A 12,435-nucleotide genomic window follows, 5' to 3' on the forward strand; every position below is an offset into this window, starting at 1 on the left:
TAAGTCAAGGGATGGACATCAGACCAGAAACACCCAGAAGGAAGTGTTTAAACTGAACTTCAGAGGCTCAACCGGAGACTGGTGACAGAGAGAGGTTAAGGTTCACAAGAGAGATTCAAATTCTGTAAGGTTTGCGAGTGAACGACCTCAAGATAAGAGACGACCTCACTTGAAGCTGTGGGGTTTTGTTGATAGAAGCAGACAGACATGGAACCATAAACTCCAGGACTGACAGGGCTTCAGGAGCTAAAGCCCCTTTCACATTGGCGTATTCGTAGAGCTGCTCATTGTGGCGTATCGTCTACGCCGAGTTGAGCAGCTGTCCGCCCACTTTTAGCAGCTCAACGTCGAGTTTTTGGTCCCTGCACAGCAGTATGTTGAGGGCTACACGCGTAGAAATTTAACATGTTTAATTTTCTTCAGCGTAGAGCGCTGGAAACAGTTTTAAGTAGGTCGGCGCAGCACAGCATTACCGCATGCAAGTCTGTGCAACATGGCGCTCCTGTACACAACCAAAAACTGAGTGCGTGAATCCAGAGGAATCAGCTGAGAACATGAGAACATAATCACACAGCCCACAGCGCCTGCGTGTGATCAGAACAGGGAAGTCAGAATTCCAGAAACAGCAGGTCGGTCGCTCTCTCTCTCGCGCCCTCTCCCTCACTCCCTCACACTCTCTCTCTCTCTCTCTCTCTCTCTCTCTCTCTCTCTCTCTCTCTCTCCCTCTCTCTCTCTCTCTGTGTGTGTCTGATCAAACCTGTGACTTTAAAATAAAAGCGCACTCGCTGCATGTCTGTGCACTCATCAAATGCCCTGATCGATCAGGTCTGATCAAACCTGAAAAGAGCTGTGACTCTTTAAATTAAAAGCCTCGTCGCTGCATGTCGGTGCGATCATCACACAACCTGATCGATCAGGTCTGATCACATCACTGGACCTGATCAGAGCAACCGGAGGTTTAAAAGTTTAACGAGTCACAGCACTTCATTCACCGCAGCTTTTACCACAGCCAGACTCAGCAGCATCTGTACACAATGAAAATGATCCACCAAGACAAAAAATAATAATAATAATAAAAAAATAATAATAATATTAATAATGTTAAATGACTGTTTCTGATGTGCACCACACCGTGCAATAGAGAATAGAGCGCACGTCCACAGAGGCAGAAAATATCAGCTTTGGCTACATACGTGGCAGTATTGAAACTGTAAAACCTCAAGATACAGTCCACTGTTTTCCAAGTGCAGTGATGTGTTCTGCACAGCCGGCAGGAGTGAACTGGTTTTAAATAGCTGCAAGGTACACGCGACTGTGTGCACACATTAAAAAGCGAACACATGCAGCTGCATCAGATCTACGAACACGGAAAAAGGCTGAGTATGCACGCATTTCGGGCGTATTTAAATGAAAGACAGTGCTGCAATACGCAGCTCTATGAATACGCCCGTGTGAAAGGGGCTTAAGGAAAAGATGGCAGTCAGGGGCAGCCAGATGTCAGATAGCAGAGATGTGGACAAGATTACTAAGCCTGAGGCAGACACATACAGATGAGGTCAAATGTATTAGCCCCCTATGAAAGTGCTTTTTTAACAAAGGAAAGATTTTTTCAACACAGCATTTCTAAACATCCTAGTTTTATTTTGGATGCTTACATTATTTTACCTTGCACACAGAAACAAATAATAATAATTTTATAATAATAATAATAATAATAATTTTGTCCTCATCTGTAGTTCCGAGGCAGGCAGAGAACAGACAACAGGAAGGAAGACATGGTAAACAAACACTGGGTGACTTGACTTAAGATGACACAAGAGAATCTGGCACTAGAGGGTAATCAGGACCTTTCGTTAATAAATAGACATAGTACTCTCATCTTATTACCACTTGCTGGCATTGCAGCAGTCAGGTTGTTTTCTGTTACAGCCAGACTTTTCAGATTTGCAGTTTACAGGCTGAAGTACCTGCTGGGATTTTTCTGCATGCTAGTTCAGGGGATTTTAAGTGTCAGTAAATCTCTCAAATACCGGCGTTCTAATGGTTTCTGCCATGTATAAGCCAATGGCAGCAATTAACATGTTTCATCATTGTGTCTACAGCACTCAGTTAACTTGGGTTAACAGTATCAACAGTGCTCTGCATTGCCTGAAGATCTTGGGCATGACATCTCAAAACATTTGTCCGCATTTAAATTTCTATATGTGAGAGACTGTGATGAGGTAGCAAGACCACCTTGTGTCTTGTGGTACTCAGTGTTGACACAGTGTACAGCCCCTATCACACCAGGGCCAATGTAGAGTTGCGTATTGCTGCGTACTGACTACGCCGAGTTAAGCGGCTCTACGCCCCGCTGAGTTTTTGCTCCCCTACGCAGCAGTATGCTGAGAGCTACGCAAGGTGGATGCAAAAAATTAAACATGTTTAATTTCTTTCGGTGTAGAGCACTGGACGCAGAAAGTACCCATTTTTATGCAAGTCTACACAACACACCGCAACTGTATGTAAATCTACACAGCACTGCGCTACTGTACAGCAAGCCTTCGCAATTCTACATGCAATTCTACACGCCAGGGTGAAAAATCCTTTCAACAGTACAAACCTGGATTGATAGACTTTATTCATCCTGCTGGACTTAGCTGGCAGTGAAGCTTCAAAACCACGGAAGAAGAGGCGAGCCAAGCTTCCATGTTCAGAGGACATGTCCACGTCCAGGTTAACTCTTCACGGACAGATGGCTAGCAAGAGGACATGTCCACTGTTCACTCCTCATGGACGGATGACGCGCGCGACCACCAGATGCATCTCTGCTTTGCTCTCACTTCCTCCAGTTCTCTTAAGATTGTGACAAGTTAAATAAAAAGTCCATTAACTCCTGGAAATACTGTCTTCTGACTTTTTCCAATGTATCAAATTCATCCCTGTGTCAGTCTGTAGCATCATGGAGCCAACTTCTCCCTCTGCATGCAAGGTTTCTTTCTCTCTCTCTCTCTCTTTTCTCTCTCTCTCTCTCTCTCTCTCTCTCTCTCTCTCTCTCTCTCTCTCTCTCTCTCTCTCTCTCTCCCTGCATGCAACAACGCAGCCGTGACGAGACAGCAGCTTCTCTCCCGCTGTACATCTGGAAACATGAGTGCTGTTCAAGTACCATTTTTAGAATGGAGCACAAAAAAAAAAAGTGGACAGAAAAAGAGGCAGAAAAATAGCGGCAAGGGCTGCATACATGGCAGTAATCAACTGAAAGCAAGACTAGGAACGCAACCACACACAATCGCATATGTACGTAACAGCGTACACGGGGAATACGCCAAAACTGCACAATTTTTCAGCGTACTCCATACGCATCACAACGCAACTGTATGCAAGCCCGGTGTACAAGGGGCTTAAGAATTTTTTTTACTTTCTAGCAACTTGACCTTATTATTAGATCATTGTTGTTCCTCGCCCAGTTTCATTCCTACTATAAAGGTGTTTCTCTTTCAATTAAAGATTGTGTTACAACCCACTTGATCACTGATAAATACAAACGTTTTTTTTTAAAGCAGTCCCCCTGTCTTCATCTGTCTGTTCTCTGTGCAGGTATGGAAATAACACTAAACTGTACAAAGTTAGAGTCGGTGACTATCACTCACTGGTCCCTGAGGAAAATGAAGAAGAGTATGGTGTCGAACGCATTGTCCTACATCCAAATTACCGCTCCCATAGTAATGATTATGACTTGGCCTTGGTCGGTCTGGCACCGAGAGCAGTGGGTCAGATGCCAGGAGAGTGTGTGTATTTCAACCGACATGTCCTTCCTGCCTGTCTTCCGCTGAGAAAAGAGAGGGTGCTCAAACAAGCTAACAACTGTCACATCACTGGTTGGGGTGACACAGGTGAGTGTGTGTGTATGTGTGTGTGGGTGTGTGGTTGGGTGGGTGTGTATGTGTTTGAAACAGTATGGTGACCCTAGGACTCGAAGACCTTGAAATTTGAAAAGACACTGGAATAAATTTGAGAAGCCATCGTGACACTGCTACTTGTTTATAAAATAAAATAAAAAATAAATTCAAGACTAAATTTAAGTAACATGGCAGCACGGTGGATTAGTGGTTAGCACTGTTGCCTCACAGCAAGAAGATCATGGGTTCAATTCTCACCTGTGGTCTTTCTGTGTGGAGTTTGCATGTTCTCCCCGTTTGCATGGGTTTCCTCCATTGGAAACTTTAGAATTTTCCAGGTCTCCCTTGCAAAAGAGATCTCAATCACAGTGGGACTAACCTGGTTAAATAAAGCTTCAATGAAATTAAACATTTGTATTTCAAAGGAGAGAGGTCTGATCTGGGAAAATGAGCTGGTCCATTGAACCACTGTGTTCACCACACAATGAAACCATCTTCGGTCCTGGATGGCAGCAATCAAGTAGACAACCAGTCCATCTGGGCATATCTCACCCATATTGGCCTCTCTTCATTGGCTTCCTGTTAATTCTAGAATAGAATTTAAAATTCTTCTTCTTACTTATAAGGTTTTGAATAATCAGGTCCCATCTTATCTTAGGGACCTCGTAGTACCATATCACCCCAATAGAGCGCTTCGCTCTCAGACTGCAGGCTTACTTGTAGTTCCTAGGGTTTGTAAGAGTAGAATGGGAGGCAGAGCCTTCAGCTTTCAGGCTCCTCTCCTGTGGAACCAGCTCCCAATTCAGATCAGGGAGACAGACACCCTCTCTACTTTTAAGATTAGGCTTAAAACTTTCCTTTTTGCTAAAGCTTATAGTTAGGGCTGGATCAGGTGACCCTGAACCATCCCTTAGTTATGCTGCTATAGATGTAGACTGCTGGGGGGTTCCCATGATGCACTGTTTCTTTCTCTTTTTGCTCTGTATGCACCACTCTGCATTTAATCATTAGTGTTCGATCTCTGCTCCCCTCCACAGCATGTCTTTTTCCTGGTTCTCTCCCTCAGCCCCAACCAGTCCCAGCAGAAGACTGCCCCTCCCTGAGCCTGGTTCTGCTGGAGGTTTCTTCCTGTTAAAAGGGAGTTTTTCCTTCCCACTGTAGCCAAGTGCTTGCTCACAGGGGGTCGTTTTGACCGTTGGGGTTTTACATAATTATTGTATGGCCTTGCCTTACAATATAAAGCGCCTTGGGGCAACTGTTTGTTGTGATTTGGCGCTATATAAAAAAATTGATTGATTGATTGATTGATCTCCACTTCTTGAAAGTAGCCATTTATCTGCCACAGCCAGGTGAAAGTGGGTCCCTTTGTGGGCTTTCTGCACCTGCTGGAGTCCTCAACCCTGAGGCACCTGCCTGTTGGATGATGCCCAGATAAATATACCACACGTCCAGTATGTTGTTGCTGGTGTTCTGTTATCATGCAAGTGACGCTCCTCATCTGAATCTTCCTAAGCAACTGTTTGTTTGACACAAAGTCATCCCAGCAGTACTCAATAACCCTCTGAAGAGATGTAGTATCAAAGACATCCAGTTATTCATTTAGGTCACTATTTAGAATCTAAGTCTCCCAACTGTACAGGAAGATGGGAAGCACCGGGGTTCTAAAGACTTGGTCGTTTGTTCTCTTGCAAATGTATTGGCAATGACAATCACCTCTTTCCAGTGACCTAATCACTCTATAAGCACTTTCCAGGGAGACCCAGAGACATGAACATCACTGCCAAGACAAGTGAATGTCTCTCCAAAGTTCAACACTTTCATCGCATACAGATACACTTCTGTTGGCTGAGTCTAGGAAGTGACTGAAAGCCTGGATCTTACTTTTGATCCAGCACATTCACAAACCCAGACAGTCCAATTCCTCACTCAGTAGCTGATAGAAAAAAAAAAAAAAAAATCTGCCACATAAGTACACACATCAATACTTAGAAAAAACCCCACACATGATATCAAAAACACTAGTTAGATAAAAGCAGTCAATGCATTAAATATTTTCATAACCTACATACATTTGTGGAAATATCAGGCTTGGCCTAGGGCACATTCCATTATTTCAAAAGTGGGTCTGGATGAAAGGAAATTCATTCATTTTCTGTACCCACTTATTCCATTTAAGGGTTGCAGGGGGCCAGACAGTCCAGACGGAAAAACACATTCACACTTAGGGTAAATTTAAAGTTTCTACTTCACCTCACCTTCATTTTTTTTGGAATTGGGACGAAACCAGAGGGAACCCATGCAAACACAAGGAGAATGCCACACCAAAAGGACCAGTTGGGAAGCGATCCCAGAACCACTTCCTTTGATGCAACAGCACTAACCACCAAGCCAGCCCCATGAGAGGAAATGTTGCAGTATTTTTGGGAAACCTATGTTACTTTGTCCTTGGTTGATGCAGTTTCATGACCGCGCAAGGACCGCTGGACTGATCCCGTCCCTGCGTTACGGGGGTTTTCATGGAAAAGTGCGGAAGAAGAAAGGCCCATTGATGCTGGTGCTTATCTCTGGATTCTGTATAATGAGGCAGATGACAATCTACAACTCTCTCTAGATGGGATGCCTGTTAAGAAGAAGAAGGACCCATTATACTACCTACATACAATGAAATTTCTCCTCTGCATTTAACCCATCCTAATTACAGTTAGACACAATCCAACCACTAGGATCAGTGAGCAGTCACAGTCTGGTGCCTGGGGACCAACTCCAGATGTAGAGAAACTGCCTTGGACTAGGACAGAGAAAGGAGCAGACCCTAAATAAGCATGGTTTTGATTGAGGAAAGCCACACAGACACAGGGGGAAGTTGAAGGAAGTGTTTCTTATGTGGTGCAGACCTGAAAGTGGCTGGTTGAATTTCATTTTGCATTTATGGTCATGAACAAACACAGAATCCTCATCATCATGTTGCCACCACCTGTTAATTACCCTAATTATTCTTGCAAAACATTCCAACCCAATGTGCACCAGCCACACAATTTAGTGCCTGTTATGTGCGATCATAGTAAATCAGGCTCTAAGTCGCTTGTCCAAGGACAAAGACAGGTAGCGTGGGAACTGAACAGTTCAAATCCCTTAATCACTGATCTGCCTGCTCTGTGCTAGTCTCCTAAATAATCCAAACCACATCGTGTCACTCTGGAAGAAATGTTTCCATCATACTGTTCCATTCCAAACTGCGTACACGATGAGCCAGTATGAGGCTCTCCATTGTCTCGCTTGTCTTTTTATTGAACAATTGGAATTCCAACAAACAGCTGAACATGCACATCTGTAAACAGTCAGTTCCCACCAAGTGTACCACTGACAGATTCTATCCGGAACATCAAAAAGTGCTTCATATCCCACACATTTGAGTAAAAATTTATTTGTGTTTGATTCATACACGCTCACAGAGAACACACATCGTTATTAAAAGGCAGCAGAAGAGTTTTGGGGCTGGTCTCACTTAAACCTCTGCAGCTCCCTCCACTTTTACGCCTGGCCTTTGACCTGTAATATTTACAGATGTCTTTGAACGTTGCATATAAGTCATTCTAAACTTGAACTTTTCTGTTTCTCCAGGCCGGTCATACTCCAAGACCCTCCAGCAGGCCCCCCTCGCTCTGCTGCCACGCCGTCACTGCCAGCAGCATTACCACAGGGCTTTCACCAGCCGCATGCTCTGTGCCGGCAGCATCCATCCCAACAGGCGCGTGGACAGTTGCCGGGGTGACAGTGGTGGTCCGTTGGTGTGTGAGCGACCAGGGGGGGGTTGGGTGGTTTATGGGGTCACGTCCTGGGGTCATGCCTGTAGGACACAACAGTCTCCAGGTGTGTACACCAAAGTCTCTGCTTTCATCTCGTGGATACACAAAATAATCGGTTCACAGGACAGAAAAGAGAAAAAGCCATATGAGTGGACTGACAGACTTTAACAGACTGCCTAACAGAAGATGGCTTCATTAATCAGGTGACTGCTATACACCAGTCCTGAGTAACCTGACCTGAGTACCTGGTTAAGTAAACTGTAATGTGACTTCAGTTTCATAAGACAACGCACTGCTGGGCTTTTTCTCCTGGGATCTGCTTTGAGGGGAGGAAAGCATGTCTCGTCTCTCACTGGAGTCATCAGCACTTACGTTAATGACTTAATACTTCATTGAACAATAAGGTTTGGGATGCGTCATCTCAATCAGCAGCTGTAATGTACCTTTTTGTGTGATAAAGATATGTGTTTTAATAGAAAGAATGAAATCATATGTATGCTTTTTCAAGCAGCTGTTGTAAATGGATTGCCAAACATGTCAATGCAATTGCTGAAAAGGGACCACGGTATTAAAAATAAAGTGGCTATCTGTATGTAGGGATATTAATAATGTGGATAGAAAAGTAAAGGTGCACATCGTCACAGTCATGTGACCTAGACTGACCAGTCAGAAATACTACTTATGGGCAGAATTTTGTATTATCAATGCAGTTATGTACAGATAGCCACTGCCATTAAAAAAGTATGAATGCATGCACTCATGCAAACAGGGATGGCATGATTTGAAGAACCCTTGATGTACTTACAGCATGATGTAGTCATATTTACAGACATTTGCTCAAATGAAATGTTCTCAGCCAATGTATCAATTCAACACTTTCATGTCTGCCTGAATTTTGCACGAGATGAAGTAAAAGATATACTATTTATTCTATACACACAAAAGGCTTATTTCTCTCTGATTTTGTTCACAAATTTGTTGGCAAGCAAGTGATCTTTGCCAGTATAATCCATCCACCTGGCTGGTTGTGAAACAGTGATTCTTTCACTGATGTGTCTTGGATTACAATAAAAGACCACAATAAAATGAGCTGTTGGAAAATAAATAAATGAATAAATAAATAAAAATTGGTGAATAAGCCACATGTGTCAGTCCAGGGCTGGGATGGAGGCACTGAAGGTTTATAGTAGTGAAATCAACATTCCTTTCACAGGCAACGGCTCTGGAGCCCAGTCATACAGTGTTCTGATTTTCAAGGAGAAAGGCGTGCTTTTGGCAGGCATTTTGCTGGTCAGTGGAAAAAGGGAATTAATCAATTCAATTCAATCAATCAATTTTTTTATATAGCGCCAAATCACAACAAACAGTTGCCCCAAGGCGCTTTATATTGTAAGGCAAGGCCATACAATAATTATGTAAAACCCCAACGGTCAAAACGACCCCCTGTGAGCAAGCACTTGGCTACAGTGGGAAGGAAAAACTCCCTTTTAACAGGAAGAAACCTCCAGCAGAACCAGGCTCAGGGAGGGGCAGTCTTCTGCTGGGACTGGTTGGGGCTGAGGGAGAGAACCAGGAAAAAGACATGCTGTGGAGGGGAGCAGAGATCGATCACTAATGATTAAATGCAGAGTGGTGCATACAGAGCAAAAAGAGAAAGAAACAGTGCATCATGGGAACCCCCCAGCAGTCTACGTCTATAGCAGCATAACTAAGGGATGGTTCAGGGTCACCTGATCCAGCCCTAACTATAAGCTTTAGCAAAAAGGAAAGTTTTAAGCCTAATCTTAAAAGTAGAGAGGGTGTCTGTCTCCCTGATCTGAATTGGGAGCTGGTTCCACAGGAGAGGAGCCTGAAAGCTGAAGGCTCTGCCTCCCATTCTACTCTTACAAACCCTAGGAACTACAAGTAAGCCTGCAGTCTGAGAGCGAAGCGCTCTATTGGGGTGATATGGTACTACGAGGTCCCTAATATAAGATGGGACCTGATTATTCAAAACCTTATAAGTAAGAAGAAGAATTTTAAATTCTATTCTAGAATTAACAGGAAGCCAATGAAGAGAGGCCAATATGGGTGAGATATGCTCTCTCCTTCTAGTCCCCGTCAGTACTCTAGCTGCAGCATTTTGAATTAACTGAAGGCTTTTTAGGGAACTTTTAGGACAACCTGATAATAATGAATTACAATAGTCCAGCCTAGAGGAAATAAATGCATGAATTAGTTTTTCAGCATCACTCTGAGACAAGACCTTTCTGATTTTAGAGATATTGCGTAAATGCAGAAAAGCAGTCCTACATATTTGTTTAATATGCGCTTTGAATGACATATCCTGATCAAAAATGACTCCAAGATTTCTCACAGTATTACTAGAGGTCAGGGTAATGCCATCCAGAGTAAGGATCTGGTTAGACACCATGTTTCTAAGATTTGTGGGGCCAAGTACAATAACTTCAGTTTTATCTGAGTTTAAAAGCAGGAAATTAGAGGTCATCCATGTCTTTATGTCTGTAAGACAATCCTGCAGTTTAGCTAATTGGTGTGTGTCCTCTGGCTTCATGGATAGATAAAGCTGGGTATCATCTGCGTAACAATGAAAATTTAAGCAATATCATCTAATAATACTGCCTAAGGGAAGCATGTATAAAGTGAATAAAATTGGTCCTAGCACAGAACCTTGTGGAACTCCATAATTAACTTTAGTCTGTGAAGAAGATTCCACATTTACATGAACAAATTGTAATCTATTAGACAAATATGATTCAAACCACCGCAGCGCAGTGCCTTTAATACCTATGGCATGCTCTAATCTCTGTAATAAAATTTTATGGTCAACAGTATCAAAAGCAGCACTGAGGTCTAACAGAACAAGCACAGAGATGAGTCCACTGTCCGAGGCCATAAGATCACTTGTAACCTTCACTAATGCTGTTTCTGTACTATGATGAATTCTAAAACCTGACTGAAACTCTTCAAATAGACCATTCCTCTGCAGATGATCAGTTAGCTGTTTTACAACTACCCTTTCAAGAATTTTTGAGAGAAAAGGAAGGTTGGAGATTGGCCTATAATTAGCTAAGATAGCTGGGTCAAGTGATGGCTTTTTAAGTAATGGTTTAATTACTGCCACCTTAAAAGCCTGTGGTACATAGCCAACTAACAAAGATAGATTGATCATATTTAGATCGAAGCATATAAATAACGGTAGGGCTTCCTGAGCAGCCTGGTAGGAATGGGGTCTAATAAACATGTTGATGGTTTGGATGAAGTAACTAATGAAAATAACTCAGACAGAACAATCGGAGAGAAAGAGTCTAACCAAATACCGGCATCACTGAAAGCAGCCAAAGATAACGATACGTCTTTGGGATGGTTATGAGTAATTTTTTCTCTAATAGTTAAAATTTTGTTAGCAAAGAAAGTCATGAAGTCATTACTAGTTAAAGTTAATGGAATACTCAGCTCAATAGAGCTCTGACTCTTTGTCAGCCTGGCTACAGTGCTGAAAAGAAACCTGGGGTTGTTCTTATTTTCTTCAATTAGTGATGAGTAGAAAGATGTCCTAGCTTTACGGAGGGCTTTTTATAGAGCAACAGACTCTTTTTCCAGGCTAAGTGAAGATCTTCTAAATTAGTGAGACGCCATTTCCCTCTCCAACTTACGGGTTATCTGCTTTAAGCTACGAGTTTGTGAGTTATACCACGGAGTCAGACACTTCTGATTTAAAGCTCTCTTTTTCAGAGGAGCTACAGCATCCAAAGTTGTCTTCAATGAGGATGTAAAACTATTGACGAGATACTCTATCTCACTTACAGAGTTTAGGTAGCTACTCTGCACTGTGTTGGTATATGGCATTAGAGAACATAAAGAAGGAATCATATCCTTAAACCTAGTTACAGCGCTTTCTGAAAGACTTCTAGTGTAATGAAACTTATTCCCCACTGCTGGGTAGTCCATCAGAGTAAATGTAAATGTTATTAAGAAATGATCAGACAGAAGGGAGTTTTCAGGGAATACTGTTAAGTCTTCTATTTCCATACCATAGTCAGAACAAGATCTAAGATATGATTAAAGTGGTGGGTGGACTCATTTACTTTTGAGCAAAGCCAATAGAGTCTAATGATAGATTAAATGCAGTGTTTGAGGCTGTCATTCTCAGCATCTGTGTGGATGTTAAAATCGCCCACTATAATTATCTTATCTGAGCTAAGCACTAAGTCAGACAAAAGGTCTGAAAATTCACAGAGAAACTCACAGTAACGACCAGGTGGACGATAGATAATAACAAATAAACTGGTTTTTGGGACTTCCAATTTGGATGGACAAGACTAAGAGACAAGCTTTCAAATGAATTAAAGCTCTGTCTGGGTTTTTGATTAATTAATAAGCTGGAATGGAAGATTGCTGCTAATCCTCCGCCCCGGCCCGTGCTACGAGCATTCTGACAGTTAGTGTGACTCGGGGGTGTTGACTCATTTAAACTAACATATTAATCCTGCTGTAACCAGGTTTCTGTTAGGCAGAATAAATCAATATGTTGATCAATTATTATATCATTTACCAACAGGGACTTAGAAGAGAGAGACCTAATGTTTAATAGACCACATTTAACTGTTTTAGTCTGTGGTGCAGTTGAAGGTGCTATATTATTTTTTCTTTTTGAATTTTTATGCTTAAATAGATTTTTGCTGGTTATTGGTAGTCTGGGAGCAGGCACCGTCTCTACAGGGATGGGGTAATGAGGGGATGGCAGGGGG

At 42.5% G+C, this 12,435-nt stretch overlaps 1 protein-coding gene across 1 annotated transcript in view; it reads left to right on the plus strand.

Moving 5' to 3' along the window:
* prss12 (serine protease 12) overlaps positions 1-8,006 on the plus strand; it is a 130,847-nt gene extending 122,841 nt beyond the window's left edge. The window contains 2 exon segments of the mRNA XM_034188402.1: positions 3,577-3,872; positions 7,500-8,006. Coding sequence (XP_034044293.1) covers positions 3,577-3,872; positions 7,500-7,852 — 649 coding nt within the window. The 3' untranslated portion in view covers positions 7,853-8,006.
* The last annotated feature ends 4,429 nt before the right edge of the window (positions 8,007-12,435 follow it).

Source organism: Thalassophryne amazonica, chromosome 15, assembly GCF_902500255.1.
Source record: "Thalassophryne amazonica chromosome 15, fThaAma1.1, whole genome shotgun sequence".
Classification (NCBI taxonomy): Eukaryota; Metazoa; Chordata; class Actinopteri; order Batrachoidiformes; family Batrachoididae; genus Thalassophryne; species Thalassophryne amazonica.